General features: G+C 42.7%; 1 protein-coding gene across 2 annotated transcripts in view; it reads right to left on the reverse strand.

The window, feature by feature from the left end:
* CTNNA3 (catenin alpha 3) overlaps positions 1-25,469 on the reverse strand; it is a 419,154-nt gene that overhangs the window by 372,776 nt on the left and 20,909 nt on the right. For both annotated transcript variants that reach the window (XM_072930782.1, XM_030275560.4), the window contains exons 4-5: positions 19,600-19,766; positions 9,683-9,802 (exon numbers count right to left, since the gene is read on the reverse strand). In XM_072930782.1, the coding sequence (XP_072786883.1) occupies positions 9,683-9,802; positions 19,600-19,766 (287 nt within the window). The remainder of the gene's footprint in view (positions 1-9,682; positions 9,803-19,599; positions 19,767-25,469) is intronic.

Genomic DNA, 25,469 nt, shown 5'->3' on the forward strand with positions numbered 1-25,469 from the left:
GGAGACAGAGATCCCCACTTCTACCTCCTAACCTGCTACCACATGAGGGAAAAAAACCCTACACCCTGCACAAAATTCAAGTTTTTCATTTCCTATGTTGATGCTCTATCTACTAAAGCACTGAAGAATGGCCAAGTATATGGCCACAGTAACTGCACCACAAGCTCAGGCTTCAGATAAAGATAGCAAGACCAAATTGCTCCTGGCAGTCTGCCTTGGCTGCTGCCTGCTATGAGTTCCTGGAGCAAACACATCAGGAACAGTGCTCCTCCAGGATTTGTCCATCATTCCCAAGCATTATCATTCCCAACCATTTTCCATTCACAGCTCAGTTATTTTGCCAGGCTTTGCATTTCATCTAATCTGATTTTTACGAAGCACCAGAGAATCATTTTACATGAGAATTTATTTTTCTGTGAGAAGCTAGTGTATGTCTGTCAGGCTGGGATCAATACAATATAACATTTCCCTCAGATAACTCTTTCACAAACTACTATTACTGTCATTTTCACCAGGACATAACATCATTCATTAGCCACTCTTTAATAATCAGAGCTCTGCATTCCAAACTGTTATTGCACTTCTAACTTGCATCCTTTCAGCATCTAAATAGCAGTTTTTCTCATACTAAGAAAAAAAAAGCACAAAAAATAGCCCAATCCCCAAACAAAAAAAAAACCTCTCACTACAAACAAAAACAGTAGCTCAGACTATATGGTACATACTGTCTCTGAGCCTGTAAAAATGTCAGTTGTCCTCAGACTGAACTTTTTACCTATTCTGACATAAATCTGTTATAGCCTGAAACAAGGAACTTCAAATATCCATAGAAGTTTACTGGCAAGTCCTTTTACACCTATAAATCTTTAACTCTTGGATGAAGGCATTTAGTGAGGTCCTCCAGTAGATCTGGTACTAAGAGGCTTGCTGAAGGTCACACAAGATAGCTGTGAGAAAGCAAATCTAAAAATGTTTACAAGACATTTATATACGTATCTCCCACTTCTCTTTTTTCTTTATGATTCAGTAAAGAATTTTTTTTATAGCCACCACTCACTACTGCTCCAGGCCATTTACTTTTAAAAAATTAAAGAAAAGAATGTGAAATCAAAACAGTTCATACATCACTTTTATAGTGTTCAACAAAAGAAGCATCCTCTCTAAATCTTGCTTTTTCTGTAGAATATGCAGATATGTTACTTCCCAGAAAATTAAGGAATGTATTTTCTCCTTCAATTATGGCTAAGAATCGTGTATCACTTTACTAGGTGATGATTTCAACCCATAAAAATATACAAAGTTGTAGATCTAGGAGAGGGACAAAGAACTCAGCACAGTCTTTGAAAATAGTGTTCCTCTATTTCCAAAGATAGGAAGTCTGCTGAGGCTGTTGGGGCTCTGATGGCTCAACCTGGATGCCACAACCTTCCGAGAGAGAGGTCCCACAGGACACAACTTTCTAGGGGTCTCAGGCAGTCCTTATCATAGCCCATTCAAGGGATCCTCTCCAAGGGAGAGGGCTGGCACGCCTATCTTTCTCCACAACTCCCCCTTTTGTATTTAATAAAATCATCCCCAAGAGCTCTTTTAAAGCAACATAAAAGGCACGAGAACATAAATAACACAGTAAAAATCACAATAAAAATCCATAAAATACCCTTAACCAAAGATGAAATCCATCCAGTTAATCCCCAGTGTGCGAAAAGTTCATTGACCCATTCAGGGTTGTTCTCTGCTTTTATGTCCTTTACTTATGTTTATGTCCTTTACTCATGTTCCTTCAGCTTCTGGGTGAGTTTTGAGTGCAAAGAAAGATTGAAGCAGCACATCCCCTCAAAATCCCAGCAGCCATGTCCGTGGGCAAGCAGTAGGAAGTCCACTGCCACTTGGTTTTGTAGGGACATGTGTCTGTAAGTCTCCTCATCCCTTCCCAGAAGTCAGAACTTAGACCTCGTCCAAACAGAAATACTGCTTCCCATGCACAACTATCAAAGTGTTATGTTTTATAACATTTATAAGATTTGATTGTAACAAAGGAGGAACTATGTGAAATTCTGAAAGCCACTGCAGTTTATTGCTGGCTCTCTTGGAGAGCCATGACAAAAACCTGCCAAACAAACATCAATGTGTTCCATATGGAGTGGGCTGAATGAACCATCCAGCGATGAGACAGAACTCGGGGGCTGATGACAACACTGCTGAACACTCCTTGCTACCAACATCCACTGTGGGAGAATGGAGCTCTGCATCACAACGGGACACTGAAAGGAAACAAACCTGACCAGTCCTTTCTCAAGGACACAAACAAAGCAATTACTTCAGTCAGCTACACTTAGATTCCTGAGGAAAAACAGTTACAGCAAATAATGAAAGACACTATTTTATTAATCTATAAATAAATTCAGGAATGAGTAACAGACACCAGTTTTGTCCAGATCAAGTCTTGCCAAATTAGTCTAGGTTGGTAGTCATAGGATTAGTAGCAAGTATCTCATAATATGACTAGATTCTGACATCCTTCACAGGACTTTTACATAAATAAATACGAAAATTTGGTTAAATTTCTCTGGAATCAATGGAGATTTCAGAACAGTTACCAATGATTCCGAGCAACTACAGAAATGCATTAAATCATTTTCTACAGAGGGTCTGTTTTGGTTGCCTCACTATGAAGCATAACTTGAAGGGGGAAGGGGGAAGGGGGAAGGGGGAAGGGGGAAGGGGGAAGGGGGAAGGGGGAAGGGGGAAGGGGGAAGGGGGAAGGGGGAAGGGGGAAGGGGGAAGGGGGAAGGGGGAAGGGGGAAGGGAGACTTCTTGAGAGGGAGGGAGGACAAGGAACCATCAGGGCACTATAGGGCAGGATCTGAACTCACAGTAATGTTCAAAAATAGGTGTGCTTCTCTCAGAAAGGATAAATTAAGGATGAGCACAAGTCATCACATGTAGGCAGGAATAGTCAGCTGCACAATATATGATTTGAAACAACCAAAGAGGAAACAACACTTCAGAGGAAAGTGAAAAAGCTCACCTTACGCCTGCTGTATAAAACTGCAGTTCTGGTTTTTTCCCTTGAGACACTGCTGCCTAACAGAATACTGCAATTGTCATAATATCAGTTATCACTGCTTCATTAAGAACCATTCTCTATAGACTCTGATCCCATTTACAACCCCCAAATTCTGGTTTTATCCCACATTAGCATCAACAGGTCACCTGAAGTATCATTCTATTTCATTAGGAGGAAGAAATAAATTGGTTTCCAGTCTACTGAGAGAATGGCGTTGTAATCGTAACCACTACCTCTCACTGAGATATCCACCCAACACATCAAATTTCATATAGGAGACATACATGGTACCACAGCAAATGTTCATGTGCAAAGTAAGTGATGTATCTAAGTCCCCCATGGAATGCACTCAAAATTCTCTACAGCTTTTTAAGTCATGCCCTTTTAACATTACATAGTTGTCTCTATAATTTAATTTCTAGCCAAAGCTCTCATTTCCTTCCCACTGTAACACTCAATTTTTGTTTGTTTGCTGTTAAATTACCTGGTGACTTCTGGGTTGAATGTAAAGCATCATCTATCCTTGGCTCCCAAGACATTTCAGCTACATTTATCAGAGACATGACTAGACTGGCATCTTTTATCCAAACTGCTGACATCTTGGGCACAGCCAAAACTAATTTGGTGTCATAGAAACAGCAATAGTCTGAGCTTTGAAAGGTTAGGGGAGGCATGACTTTTTTCCTCAGAGGTTTAGCATCCATGCAAAGACAGAAAAATTGCACACATGGAGATACAAATTAAAATCATTCAAGCCTGGAACGGACAGACACAAACCTAACTGAACAAGGGAGCTGCTAAAACTATGGCACAGGCTGGGGAAATGTTGATATGAAACTTTCCCCCCTACAACTCTGAATACATATAAAAAATTCTAAGCACAAGGAATATGAGCACTTCCAGGTGAGCAGGGAAAAGCAAAAACCTCTTCACCCATTAAGCAAGCCATGGAGATACACAGGACAAAAAGAAGCAAGGACCAAATGACAGAGCTATAATCATGGAATTACCAAAACAAGTCAGGTGGCTGAGAACAGAATTGTCATAATTTGTCACTATCTTAGCTACTGAGACTAATTTGTTGTTCGCTTTTTTAAAAAAAATGAATGCATAAATCAACTATTTTAATTACACAACAACATGATAGATGTTGTTCCTATGTCAAGGGGAGATAAGCAGTCAGAAATCTAATGGGACTCAACTACCTGTATGTTCTTAAAATTACTCTGAAGTAAAGTACAATGCTTCTTTGAGAATTCCTAAATAAGATCTCAACACATCCAACCCCAAAATCTAAAAGATTAGACAGTGGTAGAGTGGTAAATACGAAAGTGAAGAAATTCACTCATTTGTTAATCCAGGATGGCAATTCAGAAGACATAATTCTGCCTTTACCCTCCAACAAACAACCAAATGTACTGTCATTCTTAAGTCTGGAGGGGGGAAAAAAGTGAATTCTCATTCAAATTCGTTCAGTAGCACAAGCTACAGAAAGATCCATAATTCCTGCCCTTTAATTTGCATCTCAGCAATTTCACATCTTTTCAAAAGGCATGGATAATGGACAGAAAGGCTACAAGCAGTGATTAATGTACTGCACCTCTTAACTAAGTCCTCTCAGTAACTAATGGTCAAAAAAGTTCATTTGTTTTGTGGTTTGAACTTGCCTGACTTCCATCCATTGGCTCTTATCATATTTCTGTGTACTAAAATAAAGATTTAGTTAAGTACCTCTATTCCTGACATTTCTAAGCCATAACCTTTTCCAGAAAACTTAAGGAGCTGGAGTTATGCAGAGTTCTATCATCATGCTTGTTTTCTTGACAACAAATAATTCACCCTGAACTCCCTCCAATTTTCAGCATACTTTTAAGGGGTTTGCCACAAAATAAACCTGCCAGTTGATAAGTGATAATCACTTTCAAAAACTTGTCTCCAGCTGCTGGAGTGGAGCACTGTGCTGGTTTTGGTTGGGGTATAGTTAATTTTCTTCATGCCAATCTGGGCTGTGCTTCACGCCTGGATTTGTGCTGGAAGCAGTGCTGGTAGCACAGGGATGCTTTGGGCATTGCTGAGCAGAGCTCACACAGAGCCAAGGCCTCCTCTGGCCTCACCCAACCCCACCAGTGAGGGGCTGGGAGGGGACACAGCCAGGACAGCTGACCCCAAGGGATATCCCAAGGGATATCCCAGCCATGTGGGGCCATGCTGAGCACACAGAGCTGGGGGAGGAGAAGGAGGAAGGAGGACATTCAGGGTGATGGAGTTTGTCTTCCCCAGTCACTGTCACACGTGATGGGGCCCTGCTCTCCTAGGGATGGATGAACACCTGCCCAGCCACAGCTTTTGCTTTATCTGTTAAAATGACTTTATCAACCCACAAGTTCTCACTTTCACTCTTCTGATTCTCTCCCACCAAAGTGAACAACAAAAGGTGAAAACTAGAAGGGCATTTAATCCACTTTAACAAAAAGAAGTATCATCTGACTGAAGAAGCAAGTCTTCATTCAAAACTAAAACTTTCAAAATGCAAATTTGACTTGTATGATCATGAAGGCAGCTGCAGTACTGATAACGAGGGACTGTGCGAAACAGAGCGGGCAATGGCTCTGCTCCACGCTCTGGAAGCACTATTTCCCATGAGCGAAGTAAATCACTGTGTGCCCTGTAAATATCTTTGATACAGCCCTTATCTCCTTCAGTTTCCAACACAACTTTTTAGAACATTTTTAAACATAACAAATATCAGAAAGAAATCCTAAAATGATTTTTTAAATGGATTAACCAAAATTATTTCCCATAGATTCATTCATTCCCAATTGTGTGTCCTTTAACACACAATTTCCTTGAAGGCATACAATCAACATCAAACAAGCAAACCTTAAATTAGAATACTTTACAACAGGATACTGCTTTTTTGTGTATGCACATACTAAAGTCCTGTTGTCAACTATAAGATGACACATTGATGGAGGCTTCTAGTCAAAAACTGAATGTCTTTGGATTACAGCCAGCACTGCTACAGGCATCCTAAAGGCACTGTTAGCTCTAAGAACAGCAGCAACGGTGGCAATTTTTCAGTTTGACAGGTGCTAAATACCACTGAACTTTACTGTAAGTCCATTTTTATTGCAGCTATTGCCCAACTCACCTTAAATGACCTTACAGTTTATCAATTATAATAAACAGCCTTAAATCAGTGCCATTCCAGCTGAACACTATATGGACAACTTCCCCTCAATAGTAACAAAGACCCACGTAAGAGAAAAGGAAGTGTGCACCTACCACAGCATCCCAAGAGCAGAGCTGGGATCTATCACTAAGTTCCAACTTATCCCCAAGTGCTTTAACATTTTGTTCTCTCACTTCTCCTGAAAACATTAATATTGCAAAGGTGGTAATATTTAGGTTGATACAAACCTTACCTAGCTTTTACTGGAAACATTCCACGAAGTCACAGACCAAGAAAATAAGTTTTAGTACTCATTGTGGCATGTAGCTGTTCTTTTTTGTCAAATTTCAGAGATGAGAAAGTATCAAGGAAATTAAAAGCTTGTTTTAATTCAAAGGAATTGCCAGAATATCTCCTGGACAAGAAAGTGTCGTGGTTTGACAAGGAAAAAGAATTTTTCCGGAAGGGAGAGGTCAATTTGGACATTGACCAATTGAAGGTGGACACGCCTCTGAGAACACAGAGGGGTTAAAAGCAGAATTCCCAGGGGAACTCGCTCTCTTGGGTTCCGGTCAGCGGTCAGTGCAGGACTCTCCCCTGCCCGGCCACGAGCTGGGTGGGGGAGGGGAGAAGCCATGTGGCCTTCGGAGGTAGGCCCAAGGGTGGAGGGACTGGAACCCCCTGCAGATGGAAGGGTGGAGAAAATCTGGGATGTCTCCGTTCCCCCCCAGAGTCTCTCTCTCTCCCAAGAGAGAAAAAGAGACGGCGGTGGTTTTATCAGCAGTTCACCGCGGGGAAGGAGAAGAGCAGGGGGGCTGCAAGGTGCCCAGCCGGGCTGTGGGAGCGGGAGCCTGGGCAGCAAGCCATCTCTGGGAGTCGGGACTTTTAACCCTTCCTGAGAAATGAAAGCTTTGTGAAATTTTTCTCCTCCTCGGTTTGAAAGAGAGGAAGAGAGACAGCCTGGGACCTGGGATGTTGGAAGGAGAAATTCTAGGTGGGAGGAGATGATGGAGTGGCTTTTGGCTGGACTTTTTCTTGTTAGCCACAGACTGAACTGATCTTCTCCTCCAAGAGAGACTATATTTTAGGAGGATGCTGGTGAGCCCAAGAGACCTTCAGCTGGAAAAAGACAGAAGTGGAGCGAACAGAGAAAAGTTAAGGAGGTTTGTGGTGGTGCCCCCTGTCTTCGCAGAGGAAGAAGAGAAGAAGATCTCTGTTCGTGGATCCTCGGCCCCAGGGGAAAATGGGGGGGACTGTTGGTCCCAAAAAATGAAAAACTGAACTGTTGTTTTTCCCCTCTTGGGAGGGCATCCTTGAAAGGAAAAATCCTTAAAGCAGTCTGTCCATCCATGCATTGGTGGTGAGAGCACCGTGCATGGAAAGGAGAGGGTCACCACTGGCAAACTTTTTTTCTCCGGGTGGTGCCATGTGGTGACATGGAAGCACAGGATGTGGCATCTGTGTTTCCTGGGGGGGTCTGTGGCACAAGAGAGACTCCTCTCTCCCTGCAGATGGACTGGGTGTTGATTATCTGGAGGGTGGAAACCTGATTGAGGTCCAGATTGTGTCTCACTGTGGTTTGTTGGAGTTGGGTGGTGGGAGGAGGAATGCTTTGGAAGGTTTTCGTTTTGGATTGTGTGTGTTTTCTTTCTTTTTTTTTTCCCTCTTTTATAGTAGCATAGTGGTAGTAGCTTAATAAAGGTTTTTTCCTTGTTATTAAGCTTGGGCCTGCTTTGCTCTGTTCTCAATCGCATTTCACAGCATTCAGTTGAGAGATTGCATTTTCATGGGGGCACTGGCATTGTGCCAGTGTCAAACCATGACAGAAAGAAAATCTACATTTCTCAGATGAAGGCATATCCTGGGCCATTTCAAAATGGCAGCCTGGCTATAAACACATATTCTCAACCCAAAGGAATTTCTCTAGTGGGTGCTGCCCAACCATCACCCCAAACAAGTTTGCCCTTTATAGATGTTTGGTCTATATTTATTAATCAGAGTTGAGGCTGGACATTTTGAACACCCTTTAAAAAGCCCAGCCTTGATTTTTCATCTGTCCTATAAACTTCCCCAACTAAGAAGTACATTGCTATATTGCACTTCATGGCTCATGTCTGCAGAAAAGGTACAGAAACAGATAACTGTACTTCTTTCAAAAGCAACATTCACTGCTTTCAGCATATAAACCACTTATTTTACCACCAATAGATTCACACTCAGACTGTATACGAATGTTTGTCTCTGAACATATGCATTTACTCAGCATTTTGCCAGAGGAACTATGACTATATCCATAACCTAATACAGGTGTATATAAATTATTATCAATTAAATGTGTTACCAATTAAAAGTGTTATCAATTAAACATAGTTTCAATTAAACACTCCATAAACATGTCCCAAATTCACAACAGCTTCAGTGTCAAAGCAGGTCAGTGATTTTTGCACATTAATCCAACCAATTCTCAATCTTTTCACAAAAAGACTGCTTTCTTTTTAACGCTGGACGAAATTCAAAGCACCTTCTACATTAAATACATATATACATGCACTTTTCAAATCCCTCACTGCAGGTTCTTCAGTAAGTTCTACTGAAATTAAAATCCCAGTATCAACAAGCAGGTAAAACACTCCTGACCATAACCACATAACTACTGCTCAGATAAACAATGCAGATAAACATTAGCTAAGACACAGGTAATCTAATTAATTACCTGACCTAAAGAGCTGCAAGTGACCTGCCCCAAGCCCATGAACTGTTTGGCAACACTGACACCAAGTGACAGAATCCAGGAAAACACAAACCACCCCACACAGAAATGTTACAGCTTTTACTTTCATGCTGTGGAAGAGGTAAAGTCTTATTTTATCATCAAGAGAAGAAAATTAGTGAATACCCATAATGAGAGCTGATATTTTCACATAAGGTATGTATAAGTGACAGAATGTCCAACATTAAACACGTATTATCAAATTCAACTTTGATCTTGCAAACACAAGTCAAAAACCACGTGCACTTCAAAGTTTGATGCATACTAACCTCACAAATTCATTACTAAAGGAGAAAAAAATAGTGGTTTGCATGCATATGAAGTATTGGATTCCATTAAGTTAGGTGAATTTGGTTAACTTTTCAAGTAAAAGATTACAAATAGTACCTCTACACACTTCCATTTAGAAAATTACGTGTTAATGCAACTTTTAATGTCTGCTAAGTCTCATTTACTTGTTTTGCCTGTGCTTCTCTCTGCTGAAAAGCCAAAACCCAGCAGTCCAGCATCATATGTATTAGGCAGACTTAACCCACCCCCGCTGCCTTACCTGACACTGCACAAAGCACCAACCCCAACTGACAGAACAGTAACTCCATCAAACACAGCAGTTTCACCACCCACCCTGTTTATGCCCAGCATTCTGTCTTCTTACAAGCTTCCATGGTCTTACCTGCTGGCGTTTGTATGCCAAGTAATCAAGATTTTCCAGATCTTTTTGAAACTTTTGGTAAGTTTTCTGTAGATCCGATTTACTGGATACATTTCTTAAAGATTCAAATGTTCTTTGAAACTGTGAAGAAAAATAAAAAAAACAAAGCCAACAAAAAAATATCACTCATAGAATTGCTGTGTTTCATTCTGCATTACAATTATTTTCTAGTAAATACTAAGGCTATTGAGCCTTGTCACCTCTAACCTTCCACACATTCCTACAATTTTGTTTTGAAACCAATCACAGAATTCAAAGCATTGTACATATACCCTCCTCAATTAAATGAAGTCCTCTAACTTCATAGGTCAGACCAAACACAAGCAAATCAACCTCTAAAGGTGAGTTCTTTTTCTATGCCAAGTTCCCAGAAGTAATAAATTCATATAGATTTGAATACTTTCTTTTCAACTAAGAAAAGTGTATGCAACTTTATACATGCCACGAACACATTCTAGCAAGCATAACAGTAGAACTTAGAAATCACAGGGTGCTTCTTATCAATTTACTTCAGAGTAATTTAAGACCGGATAATCACCTTGGGCAATGTGCCCACATTCTGTATGAAAACTGTGACAACTCCAATTATGCTTCACTATAGACCTTACTTTTAAATTTAAAACTTCTTTCATGCATACACTATTATTAAAAATAAGACTGGTATTTTCCAGAGATGCACAACACCAGCCCAGCTGTAGGAACTGCAACAGAAAGGTTAAGACTTGTGTCAGAGGAGACCTGGAGGTCCAGCTTCATTACCACCTTCAGGAAATCAAGAGCCTTCTCCTCTGACTTGCTGTTTTCACAGCTGTAAATACCCTTCTTCACCTCATGAGCATGTGACAGCTGCAAAGCTGCAGGTAGCTCGGTAATGTTTTGTTGTCACTGTGATTACCAGCAGAAGCAAGCCTATAAACATATATTTACACTGATATAATCAGGAAGAACTACACACTTGTAAATCCTTCCAAAATATTGACTGAGTCCACTGCAGCTCCACCCGTAGTACCAGTGCCCAGGAAACAAGGCAATGGATTATTTCCAGTCAGTTCTGGAAAACCAAGCACTTCTGTAGTAACTACAGCCCACATTTCTCTATGCTTTTGCTTAAACTACAGCCACTGAATTGGAATAATGAACCACAGGAGCAGAAGGGAAAAAAAAATAATAAAACAGAGCCAAACCTCCACTCATCTTCTATCCCTCTTCAAGAAACTGACAACATAACTGAATAACTGCCAGCCCATGCTGATCATGGACATGGAGTGCTCCAGAGCCCCTCATTCCTGAGCAGGTGACTCAGCTCATGCCCAAGCTGTACCTGATGCTGAACAGCCCCCAGGTACTTCTCATTGGGGATAACAAGCAGCTGCAGTGGATTTCCACTGACAATTTACAAAAACTTGCCTGGAACCTTCAGGCAAGTTAGCACTTCTTGTTTGCCACTCTGCAGCCTTTATTTCAGTCTCACTGTTCTCATAACCAAAAGGCAAGTTAAGGCAGTGTTTTCATCTATTTGTAATTTACCTTACTCTACCTCATTCAGCACTACTAGAGGTTAACTGGAGACTTTCTAGCTGCATTTAAATTGTTTGCTACCAAAAAATAAAATAAAACTTTCTCACTCAAAGTATATGTTCCTGAATATATGGCAGAACACACATGCTAAGACAAAACTGCAATACTCTCTATTCTTTTCTGCTTGACTTCATTATCTTCCAATTTTTGTATGATTTGTTGTTTTCAGATTTTATCTGTGCTCCAGAGCTGATCTGAAAGCCTTGCATTTGCAATGTTTGCTTTCATCATTTCCCACTCCTCGCTAACCCCTTAGCTGGAAGCAACTTAATTGCAACATTTGCAAACAAGACCTCAGTTCAGTTTAAGGTGACCAAAAGAACTCCCTAGTCCTTGCTTTTTTTCAAGTGTGTAAGAAACTGCTCGTAATGTCTCTGGCAAGTTCATCGGGCACCTTCTGCTTCAAACCATGACATATTTCTCCAGAACTTAACCCAAACCTGTTGCACCCTGTTGTGGGATTGAATAATACAGGGAAAAGGTCTCCAATGATTCCCAACTCACTAAATAAACATAAGGTACAGACTTTTCTTGTGGTGTCTTTTTCCTTTTTTTAAGATAATCATCATGTTAGACTACAATACAGTTGTAGAATGATCATCACCCTTTTAAGGATGTACTTAATCACACAGCTTCAATTCTTCATTAACAGGAGCTCTGCTAGCAAGATCACTCACTTCCTTATGTCCTGCAGCAACCTAAACATTAATAATACATTTGGCTCTCTAGAAAGAGATATAAGAAGCAGCATGAGAGCACGATCAAATACAAATCAAATGCACAACTATAAGGACAAAATGCTTCAATAAAATTGATGGGTAACTGCCAGAACATCCACGTCTGTCTTTAGATGTAAGGGAGAAACACTTTTTAAAAAATTAACTCAAAAGTAAATAAAAAATCAACCAAGCAATTTTAAGAAAACATAGATCTGCTCTTTCCACTGTCATCAGCAGGAAATCAGACAATTGTGCCTTGGACATAACAAAGGTTATCAGCACAGATATTAAACTTGAAACTACATCTGGATCTTTCCACATCATACTTCCATCAGTGTGAACCAGTATTTTGGGGTGAGTGGTAAAAAAACCTCTCATCTCTCCTGTCTAGAGGTGAAAAGAAATATCAGAATTCCTGGCTTTTTTTTCCCCTTACCAATAACCAAATATAAATAATAATAAAAGATTCAGAAACTCTTTTCTGCCTGTTGTGTTTTCAAGGTGCTTTGAACAGTTTCTGGAAGCTGAGAAGTAGCATTCCTTTACTACTTTTGCTCTTGGTGGCACTACTAAGTAGCTACCTGGACTCATTTTCCCTCCATGGTAAAATCATATCTCTATGATTTTATCAGAGCTGCTTCTGTTTGTCAAGTTACCATACAGACATAGACAACTTTGTACCTTTATAGTCATTAATATCACAGCACTCCTTTCACAGGAAACCCCAAACCTACCAAATGCAGAACCAGAGCTCAGCACCCTGCTCCTGTAAGGCAGGGTGGATAGCACAGCAGAGCCAGTGTCCTGAGCAGGCACTATCACCGTGACTGAATGAAGGCTCCATGCTCATTGGACTGGAAACCAACACACAGCGAATGCTTCAACTAAGTGAAGCAACTCTCGCTGTCCCATTTTAGTCACCACAAAGCAACAAATACCATCAGAACTCTGAAAGTGATGGGGATCACAAATGTGGACAGGCCAGAACAGTGCTACAACACAGCCTCCTTAGAAGTATGATGTTCCTGATTAGGGTAAGGTAGAATCCTGCAGCCTCCTCTCAGATACTGACCATGGTTCACCCAATTAGTAAGTGTGACTGTAAGCATCAGTACTGAAAATCCTATGGTCTCACATCCTACACTCCACAATGTCAAAGATGAGAGGTGAGCTCTGACTGAAGCTTCTCCTGCAGTAAAGCAGATTAACAGCTGAGAACCCTCTGCTGTCTTTATGAGCTCCTGACATAGCATTTTTGACAGTTTTCTCCACTATCCTTTGTTGCAGCATTTTTGAGAGAAAGAGGACATGAATTGTGAAATTTGAGCTACTCCAGCCTAGGCCTCAGATTGAGGCCTGGTGAGGCCTTCAAGCCTCTGACGCAGTTAGAAATTCAGAGCTTGTGGCGCAGATAGAAAATGTCTTAAGGTGTGATGGGGACCACTGGGTTGTTTGGGTGTGAATTAGTATAGGTTTTATAGTGTAAGGTGTAGGCCGTTTTAAGGAAAAGGTAAACAATGTTAGCCTACCAATCAGAGTGTCTTTGTTTTTGTAAACTATGTAGAAGCTTATATAAACTACCACCTTATCTTGAATAAAGGGAGAACGCTTGATTAACCACATTGGTTCAGACCTGCGTTTGTCTTGTCCAGCTTTCCGTTTTTCTGAGATTCCCTGGCTTCTATCCTTCTACCTATATTCAGGAGCCTTGGAACTTCTGCTCTGCTGTCATATGTAATGAAAATAAGGCAATGAGATCAAAGAAAAGAGGCTGAGACAGAGTGGCTGCACATTTCAAAATGAAATCATATTAAACTAACTAATCATACTAAAATTTTGATACTGCTTAAGCCAAAATTTGCTACATTTCATCTTCCATATGAGCCATGAAAATTAATGGCTTACCACCCACACAGAAGAGGCCAGGACACAGAATGATGAGATTACAAACCTGCAGTGCAAAGTGCTTCATTGCTTGTAATTCAGAAATGTGGGAAGTGACATCACTGAATGTACAAAGCCATATTCCTGGTAACCACGTTACAATCTCCATGTAAACAGGCAGAGGGATGGGGGCAGCCGATCCTGCTTCTCCAGTCTGTGCATGATGCTCTGCACACACCTTTAATGTCACTTGCCTGGGAGTCTGGCTTTATAAAGATGATGTAACCTAAGGGCCTGCTGCACTTCCTTTACATCGTTTCCGTCTACACAGCTGGTTTAGATTTAGGGCCAGGGCTGCAAAAAGCCACTCTGTTATTCAAAAATTAGGAGAAATGGCTCTTTTTTGTTCATCCTGAGCTGCACAAGTCAAAGAGTATTTGTATTTCAGAGTATCAGTATCATCATCTTCCACTGCACAGGGCAGTACAGTAGCACTGAACTATTTTCTCCATTGGTAAAATATTTCTCTTTATTTTCATATGGATTAATATGAATTGAATTAAGGACAAGAAGCAAATTTTACTCCTATTTTGACATAAGAAAGCTGTCCATTGAAAAAATATACCTTCCTGTTTTGATAAGGTACTGGTTCTTTAAAAGACTAAATTATAACTAAATGTATAATTTAAATTACCCAGAGATATGGTTGGAAAAAAGCCATTCACAACCCCTCTTAAATTCCAATTACTGAACACACATACTTATGAGAAAAAAACTGCTCTTCTCCTATTTTGCTGTAATGGAATGGGCAATGTGCCTCCTTTGGAGAGGTTTACATAAAGCAGTTCACAGCTTTTTCCATTCAGAAAATATCAGATGATTTTGCTGTCAATTTAAGAAGGTCTTTCGACATACACTCTGATGATAAAGCAGATATTGTTTGTTTTGCAAGCATTTCCTCATTTCTGCCTCTCAAAGCACAAATGAGTTATAAAATACATTTCTCTCGATCAGAATGATCTCTGCATGCTTGAATTGTTGATCAGAAAAGCCATTCTACATCACACCAACTTTGTTACTATACTACCAATAAGTAACGTCTCAGGAGAAGGTAATTTCCCAAGATTATTTTCCCAGCCTAGAATGTGCCTTCTCATATCAGCGCCCTAGAGAAGGAAATTTCAGAACATCACTTCCACATGATTCTCTTATAAGCACAGCACTTCAGTGGTGAATGCATGCTGCTGCAGAGGCCACAGCCAGTGACAGAGACCCCCAAAGGAAGCCTTCAGCCATGTTCTTTGCCTGACAGGTTCAAACAGAGTCAACTGCAAGGGAGCACTGGTCACTGACTGCAGCATGCAGGCATCTGAACAGTCCAAACAATAATTTCAAACAGGCCTCTGCTTTTCTAATATCCCACCTTCCAACTTCATCACCAGACACAATATGACTTCTCACACTCACCTGTACTTCTGATGACTTCAAGCATTGTGTTAACCTCTGCTACAAACCACCTTTATGTTACAGATCTCCCCAAGCTTTATGTTTACAACTTAACATCCCAGTCAGAATTTATCATCCCACAGCTTGACAAGTATTTATTTTTACAAGATACAAAGGAGCAGTCAAGAGGCTCCTATACCAAGCACAAAAGTGGATCCAGATTCCTGCTGCACTCAAAAGGATGCTCACTTTGAAAAAGCCAGCTCCTAAAAGCAATTCTTTGGAAGCTGCTTTTCCTCTGTTATTTACTGCACATCACAGAATGCCATGGAATTTGCAGAGTGTGATGATAAATACTGCAGGCCTGATTCCAAACAACTGCATCCCACATACCACAAACAAACCTCTGATTGGTAGCAGGAATCTCTGTTTGATGAGAAAATAAATAGGAGTGTGAACCAAAGGAGAAATCAAATCTTCTCTCAAAGACTCCTGTCATCTTCTTAATACTCCTTGTGACCCAGAAGTTCCCCTGCCATGGGAATGACCAACACCCAACAAAGGAAGGTGGCAAGAAGTTAGAATGAAATCTGGCTACTGCTGTTAAAAACAAGGTTTCTATAAACACATCAGGAACAAATGGAGGGCTAAGGACAATCTCCATCCTTTACTGCATGCAGGGGAAAACAGAGTGACAAACAAAGAAGTACTTCTCTATCTCAGTCTTTAGCAGCAGGACCATTTTTTTCCAGGCACCCAATCCCCTGAAGTTGAGCACAGGGGATGGGGAGAAGAACAAATCCCCCCCCAGTCGAAAATAAAATGTTTAGTGCTTAGCTACATCATCTAAGACTCGCACAAGTCCACGTGCCAAAGTGATCAACTGGAGGGTAGGAAGGCTCCACGCAGGGATCTGTATCAGTTAAGCACAGTTCTGGGAGCTGAACCAAGCCCCTAAACCTGAAGCACAGGGTGGCCCAAGATGACTTTCCTCCTTTGTTCTGTGTAACCCTACCAAGTTCTTGCTCAGAAGATTCTGAACGCTGATGAATAGACTGCAGGAAAGGGAAGAACAGACAGCACTACGCTCACAGGGCCCAACCACACAAGTTGTTTCTTATCTCCAGCCATTCTCTTTTTTTTTTCCCTGGCAGGAGTTTCAAATAACTGTAAGCAAGCCTTTGCAAAGACCATGCTGAGGCATTCATGAAAAATATGAAGACTTGCACAGTAAATCTACAAGCATGACATGAAGAGGAAAAAGGCAGATAAAACATGTTGGCTCAGCATGATCTGAAACCGATTAGAGAAAGACAGACTGCCAATGCTCTTTGAATAAAATTCTCCAAACATGTTACTTTCCTGCGGTTCTCTTGCGATCAATAACCTTAAGCAATATCATTAGTCTGTTAATTTACTTAATTAAATAATATCAAGCATTACTAACCATAATGGATGAGCTGCTAACACAGCTCTGAGTGCAAGACAAAAGACAGGTCTTTGTCTGACCACATTTTTCAGAACTCAGTTGTTTCTTTAGAGACTTCAAACTCCTCAAGCATGGATATTCAGGCATAGATACATATTTATTTAAACTCTTCTCTGTTTAAAAAAAAATATTTAAAGGAGGAAAACCTTTATTTTTGGTGTGATGCACTTTATTTTTTCAGTGAACTCTAGAAGGATCTTCCTGTTTGCAATGCACCTTCAGAGTCTTATAGGACTCCGAGTTCCACAAGTGGCCAGAAGTGTTCTGTGCCAGAATGTGACCAGTCACTGAGGCTTTGTACTGTCATTTAGTAAGCATTATTTACACACACATTTATTCACTCTTTGCTTGGTGAATATCGGATAGAATTCATTAAGCAGCCAAAATTTTCTCTACTTTATTACCAAAACTTCTAAAAAAGTTAATTTCCTGTTCACAAAGCTAGGTTTTTGAATATTTGGTTTGAAATTAATCCCAGGATTATCCAATCCTTTCAAACTCACCTGTTATTTCTAGTTTTGAAAAGTCACATTTCAGTGTTTTTCTAACAAAAAATATTCAGTATTTTCAGCATTACACACTGTTTAATATGAAGACTTTATTACACAGAATTCCAAAACAGTCAGAAGTCTAAGCAAAATGTACAGAAAACAATATTGTTAGAGACTACATAAACTGGAAGACAGCTGAGGTTTATCCTTTTTTCCTAGATATACATCAACAGGCAGATGCCACAGGTAACAGTAGATGAGGCTTTCTATGACAGTCAGTCAGATTGTCTTTGTTTTCTTTCTATTTTTATTCTCAGGTTACTGAGGAAATTAAAGTTTAATGATCCAGACTGTATTCTGTCAGTAGAAAAAGGTATAATTTTATACGTCAGTGTTGGAATTAACTAATTTTAGTGAGTGACCAAGACTAAAAACATTCAGCACTCTTTGATAAATGGGTCTGAAAAATATTAGATACTTAAATAGGTAATTCCCCGTTAAATACTTTCATACTGAGCAAGATCTCACTAACACTGTACAGAATTCTTTGATGATGCTGAACCAACTTTCATTTTATACTTGCAAATAAAGAAAAGGTCCTTGATTAGATTTTTTATGTATTTCATTCTACTATAACTTTTTTTAATTTTTCAAATCAATTTTGTCTTAGTCCTTTCTAATGTCTTCATTCTACCCCATAAAAATTACAGTGCTCAGAGACATGGAAATAAAGAGCAATGAAATTTCCCATCTCTTAAATGATAATAGCTGTAACACTCATGTCTGAAGAACAGGGTAATATGGTAGAAGTATTAAGGTTTTAGAACAAGTGCAAAGAAAAACAGCTAAACACTCCTAAAAACAGGAGTTGATTTTCAAGGCATATGAGCTTGCAAAATGCAATATTAGAGCTGATCCAGCAAAGACATGGTCTACTTTGACACTGCGTGAATACAATGTCTTTTTGTGGGAGCAAGTCCATGTTGATGAAAAACTGAATTCCTAAGGGAGTTTTAAAGTATAATAATTACAGTTAAACATTTAGAATAGAGCCATGTTGAAATTCATTAAAATATCTAATTGCCTTTAAATCTGGCTCAGTTAGCTGTGACCAAAAGTTGTTAGGAACTGAGGGATGTTCAATAGCATGTATTGAAATTACATTAAGTCAATTTCCTAATTAGATGTCAACATAAAAGACACCATTACAGCTAATACCACTGCTGGCAAGTTCAACAGCCAGAGCAGAGACTAAATAGATATGCAAAATGTAATACAATCTCCTCTAACAACTAGGGTGAGTCTTTTTGCCCAGGCATTACTGAGAGTATTTACCACACTAATTTACTCTAAGGGTTCATTTACAAATTCAGTTCTCCCTCCTATAAAGAGGAAATATGGAAGAAGATGACAATTTAATGGTACTCTGCAGTACTGGAGCTGTTCCTGAATGATACTCTGCATTCTTTCACCATTTTCAGTTATTTTTTGTTTTCATTTTCAGATGGAAAGCATGAGGTGAATTAGACAGCCGTTTAGAAATACTGAAACTCTAGTAAGGAAAGCCATCTAATTTTAGCTCTCTCATGTGAAACATACTCAATAGATCTCAGAAGAGAACATCTAGGATTATGAAAATAAGTATTAAAAATGTAGTAGATTACCATGAAAAATATCATAATTTAAGAGCATTTTCCATGAACAGTACAAAAGACATAAGCCATTCCTATTACAGCTGACAAATTTAAACATACAGAACAACACAGAAGCTTCTGCAAGTCAGTGTTAATTTAGCCTGTGGTGCATCTCCAACAGTTGTCAGTGGCAGATTTTTCAAGCCCAGTATTGAAAGCCACTCAACATTGTTTTCTCTCATGCTCACCAAATTGAACTTGCTTCAACATGGTCTTCTAAGTCACTGTGCTCTCTCGTGGCATGAGGCGTTATGAGAGATGGCACTGATTATTTACCTCTGCCCTGAAATATTAGGAAGTCAACAGAAATTTGTGCCTTTATCAGTCTCTGATAAATTACTGAAAATATTAGTGGAAAAAAATGAACCAAAACAAGATCAAATATGCTGAGCTGCAAGTAGATGAGTTTATTGGTCCATTTACAAATCTCACCTAGAATCTCCACTTGTCCTAGCTGCCCAGGTGCCATGTGTATGAGACCTGCAAGGCTCAAGCACAGAGTTTTCCGTGCCTGGAGAGCCCCGAGCAGGCACAGCTGTGGCTAACAGGAGCCTGGGGTGAGCAGAGCGTTACTCACCACAGTCAGGTGCTGCAGCAGATAGGCCACGTCCACCATGTCGGCCAGAACCAGGAGCCTGGTGACAGCGGCCAGCAGGGAGCGAGCGGCTGGGACAACAGCCTGCCTCCTGGGCAGGGAGCAGGGATCGCTGGTGAACGCCTCTGCCGACACCCGCAGGGCCTGACCTGCAAAAGGAGACACATTGCCTTAGGCTGCAGCACAGCACCCAGAGGAAAGCAAGTCAATGACTTTCCATCAGCTATTTTGCAAGTCACAAGTACTGCCAACAAATTTGGTATCTCCTTCTTGCCCTAAGGCCTTGAAATGAAGGTCAATTATTACAGATCATGCAGGTTCATGTTCCACATCTTCCATGATGTTCCCTTCCTCTTCTAAAGCATCATTTAATTCTGAAATAATTCCCCTGGCCTTCACACTATTACTCTTAACTGTACACAAAAAAGCCAGCAGCTTTGTTAAACTTTTCTAGTCACTACTTGTTATATTACTGTGTACTTTGCTGCCCTTGCTATTAAATAATTCCCAGTCACAGAAGGGAATCAAATATTGCTCTTCTCATTACAAATATAAGTTAATGTAATGAAAACCTCATACACTCAAACATCTGACTAACATAAAGTGAAATCTGTGCCATGAAGCTAGTAATTGCCAGTAGACAACAATATACTACCCTCCAATGTGAAGTCTGGTAAATGAAATTCAACAATATGGACAATAATGACAAACACCATAAACACACAAAGGGAGGTGAAAAGGAGATGGAGCCAGACTGCTCTCAGTGGTGCCCAGCAATGGAAGAGAAGCAATGGGCACAAACTGACACACAGGAGATTCCATATAAGCATCAGAAAATGTTTTTTTTTCACTGCAAGAGTGACTCAGCAGTGGCACAGCCCAGCCAGGTCGGCTGTGGAGTCTCCATCCTCGAGATGTTAAAAACCTGACTGGACACGGTCCTGGGCAGACTGCTGGCCCTGCCTGACCTGTGGTACTGGACCAGACAACCCCCAGAGGTCCCTTCCACCCCTCAATATTCTGCAGTTCTGTGAGCAAACACAAGTCAGAGGAGTCTGAATACGACCAAGCCCTTAGAAATGAGCGTGACATAAGCTGGGATGGCCAGATGAACACATAAAATCATAACCCTAAAATAGAGCCATGAGATGCAGACTAGACAGATAGGAGCTCCAATTACAAACAGAAGAAAATGACACGATGCTGAAACTTTCTTAAATTGCAGCAGACAGCATGACAGCCTGATGCAATTTAATCTATTTTATTTTAATTCCCATCAACTGGATATTATTCCATAATTACATTTGTCACAAACAACGAAACGCAAAAAATGTCCTTTTAGTGGCACAAATAGGAATTCAGACAGATAGCAGCATTCAAAGTATTTCAATTCTTTCAGACAACCAAACAAAAAGCAATTCAAAGAAACCAATGCCAGGATCTATCATAACCGCACAATTACTGTCAGGCAGATATTTCCAAGACTGCTCAACACACCCAGAGAAGATGACTCCCAAAGTAAATGTTTGTCTACCATCAGCTGAACAGCTACTGACAGCTATTGCTGTGTCAAATGACTGTTACTTACACGTGCCTACAAAAATCTGCTCAGGCACAGGGAAATGTAAAAAACACTCTTCAGCCACAGGTAAATTTTTTTTTAAAAGTTAGAGGATTCACACACTTTACCCAGCACCAAAAATATCCAGAAACTTACATGAAAATTCCTTTAAAAACAAGTGAATTGTGAGCTTGTTGGCAATTAGCTGACAGCTCGTGCCAGGCTGTGTCTGTACAGAGACTGCAACAATGCCACCAACTGCAGGCAGCGAGCACCCCTCAGAGACAGCGCTCAGCATCACAGTGACAACAGCCAAGTGCTCTTCACTGGTTTAGGAAAGATCAACAAAATTATGCTTTCTTCTTTTATTTATTAGAATAGATTTTTTTTCTCCTTTTGAAATCTCATCCAAGTATCACATTTTGCTCTCTTCTATTTATATTTACAACTGGCTTTCTCATCTCATTTTTTAACTTCAGCTGTGTGAAATGCCCATGGAATGCAGTGAATTTTATGCCGTTCTTGTGTCCTCCCACAAGGAGGTACTGTTGCCAAGTCCTGTCACCTGCTCTTGAACTGCACTGTTGGACACTGATGGCTTTACAGTTCCAGAGAAACACAGTTGACAATAGGAGCTCATTTACTAAGGGGGGAACAAACATACCAAAGTTAGTAGAAAGAATTTCCAATATTTCAGTCTCAAACTTGAGAGAACAGAAATCAGACAAACAAGAAAAAACTCACTATGGTTTATAATACAGAATCCTAGAATGCTTTGTGTTGGAAGGGACCTCAAACATCATTTAGTTCCAATCCCTCTGCCATGGGCAGGGACACTTTCCACTAGCCCAGGCTACTGCAAGCCCCATCCAACCTGGCTCTGACACTTCCAGGAATGGGGCAGCCACAGCTCCTCTGGGCACCCTGTGCCAGTGCCTCAGCATTTTCATGGTGAAGAATTTCTTCCTAATATCTAACCTGAAACACCCTTTGTTATTTTAAAGCCTTTCCCACTTGTAGAAAGTCCCCCTCCAGATCTCTTTTAGGTCCCCTGTCGCCCTGATTCTTGAGTTTTCTTAAGCCTTCTGAATTTACATTCTATTGGGAAACTTTCCCACACAGTTTCTGTAAATAATGTATTGTTTTGCATTCCTCCATGGGGGTGGAGAGACTTGATGTACTAGTGCTTTGTCCAATGTCTTCGGAGAGGTGGCCCGTTCACTCTCCAATCCACTGTCACCTTTGGAGAAGTATAAAAGTTGGAGTCAGAAAATAAACGCTCTCTTTTTTGCCTTGCAAGGTAGCAATTGGCTCGCGTTTGCTTTCTCGTGTCCTATAGCGACATCTGGTGACCCCGACGTGATTGCAGCTTAGGCTGGGACCTGTTGGTGAGATTTTTCTGTTTGTTTAGAGCGTTGCCTGTTGCTGTTTTTTTTTGGTAATGGAGAGCTTTGAGGGCATTAGGGAGGAGTCTGTGGCTTTGGACGTTTGGAGGGAGGTGCTGAAGCGGAAACGCGTTCCCTTTTATTGGGATGATTTTGAGAGGCTGTTTTTATGGGCAAGGGAGCAGGGATTCTTTCCCAATCTTGCTGAGGCCCTTTCCTGGGAGAATTGGTCTCCCGTGGGAGATCGCCTCCTGGATGCCCTGCTTGATAATCGTTTTGAAGATGTTGGGCCACTGATGATGCTGTTTAAGAGGTTGGATGCCATTTGGCAGGGGTCTGAGGTTGGCAGTTCTCGGGCTTCTCTGGGGGACCTATCTGTCTTGGATGCGGATGCTGGGGAAGCCGAGTCTCTGTACAGTTGCCCTGATTCCCCTAGCCCCGGGGGGAGTGAGCCGGAAGGTGGCTCCTCCTCTGGTGTGGCTCGGGCTCCCAGGCCACTGGCTTCAGGCATCCGGTCGGTGGAGCCGGTTCGGCCGCCTCGCCCTGCCCCGCGTCGCAGGCGTAGTGGGCTGGGCGGGAAAGCACTTTCTCTTTGTGCCTTCCCGGCGCTCGGGGGTGAACGGGGGCCCGTGGATCAGCCCCCGCCTCGGATTGCGTCTGACTCGGTGACGGTGAATTGCCCGAACTGTGGTGTTACATTTCCCCTGGAGAAGACACAGGCGCATTCGCCTGGTCCGGTCTCGGGCTCATCTTCTGAGGAGGAACCCGCTCCGATCCCTGAGCCTGCGCGGCCTGCCGGGCATGCGCAGGCGGTGGGGGCCGCCAAAGGCGGGGCCTTGGTCACTGTTCCATTGGACCCCGCCCCGGCAGGCGGGCAGCCCGCCCCGTCCCGCCTGATGGGGGCGGTGCCCACCGGGAGGCTGCGCGGCGCGGGTCTGACGCTTCTTGGGGGCGTGCCAGACTCCCTTGTGTCGTCCCGCGGTGACGTGTCTCCGCGCGCCGCGTCTCCCTCTTCGCCCCGTCCTTCCCCCGTCCCGGGGGATGGGAGCGCTGCGCTGGGGTTGCGGTCTGCGCCTCCGCCTGCGCCCGCCGCGGTGCCCTCTGCTGATACTGCAGACAGCACCGCTGGGGCACCGGCTGGTTCGGTTCCGCCTTCCCCGCCTGCCGCGGGGGCCGGGACTGCGGCACAGTGGGGCGCTAGGGTGTTCACCTTTAGCGCGACTGCTGACGCGGCCGGCGGGAGACCGGTGACTCCCCGTGGCCGCGGATCCTCCCAGTCGACCTTGTGGACCCTCCCTGCCTGCCAGGTGACCGTGCGTCCGAAGGACCACGGGCGGTTTTGGCAGGAGGTCCTGGATAAGGCTGAGGAGATGTGCGACTTCGGCCCCTCGCGGAGCCTGCCGGATCAAAGGGAAGGCTCCTCTGGCTCTGCTGATGCTGCGGGGGGCGTGGTGTCCGGTGATGTTGCACCGCCTCGCAGCCCAGGGGCTGCCAGTGTCCCGGAGGCTACGGGACACGATACAGTGGATAATGCAGCCTTACCAGGGGGTCCTCAGGCTTTCCCTGTGCTTAGGGGTGTTACTCATAACACTCATGAGCCTTTTTCATTTAAGGTGTTGAAGGAAATCCAAGACACCGTTGCACAGTATGGTGTTGGGTCTGCTGAGGTTATGCAGACGATCCGATTACTTGCTGCTAACCTGCTGACGCCTTTCGATATTCGTTCTGTGGCTCAGGCTCTTTTTGACCCTGTGGAATTTGACGTGTTTGAGGACAAGTGGGCCACTTTAGTGGCCAGTGCAGTACGGAAGAATGCTACGCGGGGGCAGCAGGATCCCAGACGTGTAGCTACCGCCGACATGTTGATGGGCACAGGTAATTATGTTGATCCTCAGGGGCAGGCGGGATACAATCCTCTCGTGCTTGAGCAGTGCAGGACGTTAGGCTTAGCAGCTGTGATCCAGACCTTAGAAATGGCTGCTCCAATGGAACCCTTTCTGACTGTTGTTCAAAGGGCCGATGAGTCATTCATGCACTTTGCATCGAGGTTGACTGCCTCGGTGGAGCGGCAGGTGGTAGAACCTGAGCTAAGGCGAATGGTCCTTGCGAGATTTGCTAGGATCCACTGCAACGCAGAATGCAAGAGAATCATACAGGCTCTTCCTGAAGGGGCTACACTTTCACAGATGGCAGCGGCCTGTGCAGACCTAGGCCCCTCGGTTCAGAAGGCGGATGCTTGGGCTGCTGCTGCGCAGCCGGTCTGGGCAGCACCGCAGGGCTGGCAGCAGCCCCGGGGTGCTGCTCAGGCGAGCACCAAACGGGGGAAGAAAGCACAGAAAGGAAAATTTCCCTCGTATGTTTGTGGCCGGTGTGGAAGGCCAGGCCATCCTGCAGAGGTTTGCAAGGCGACGGTTCATGTTAATGGCCAAGCACTCCCGGGCCCGGGAAACGGGAAGCGGAGCGCGAAGGGGGGGCGCGCTCAGACACAAGTTCCTCTCCAGACCCCAGAGCCCATGGAGGTCTGCTCGGCCAGCTTGTCGCCAGCACCCGCGGGTCAGCAGGTGTGGATGTCTGCACAGCAGCAACAGTCGTGTTAGACTCTTGCAAGGTGCACAAGGTTCCCCTGGACGCCTTTGGTCCCTTGGGTGAAGGCATGAGCGCCTTCCTCATGGGGAGGTCTAGTGCCACCCTTCAGGGCGTCATTGTGCACCTGGGTCTCATTGATGCAGACTTCACAGGGCAGATTTGTGCAATGGTTTCCACACCCACACCCCCTGTTACGATCCCAAAAGGGACACGGCTTGCTCAACTTGTGCCTTTTAAGTCTTCTGTTCGCAGGACGACTGACCGGTTGCGAGGTGATGGCGGTTTTGGATCCACTGGGCCGCCTCAAGTTCACTGGACTG

The sequence above is a fragment of the Taeniopygia guttata genome, chromosome 6 (genome assembly GCF_048771995.1).
Source record: "Taeniopygia guttata chromosome 6, bTaeGut7.mat, whole genome shotgun sequence".
Lineage (NCBI taxonomy): Eukaryota > Metazoa > Chordata > Aves > Passeriformes > Estrildidae > Taeniopygia > Taeniopygia guttata.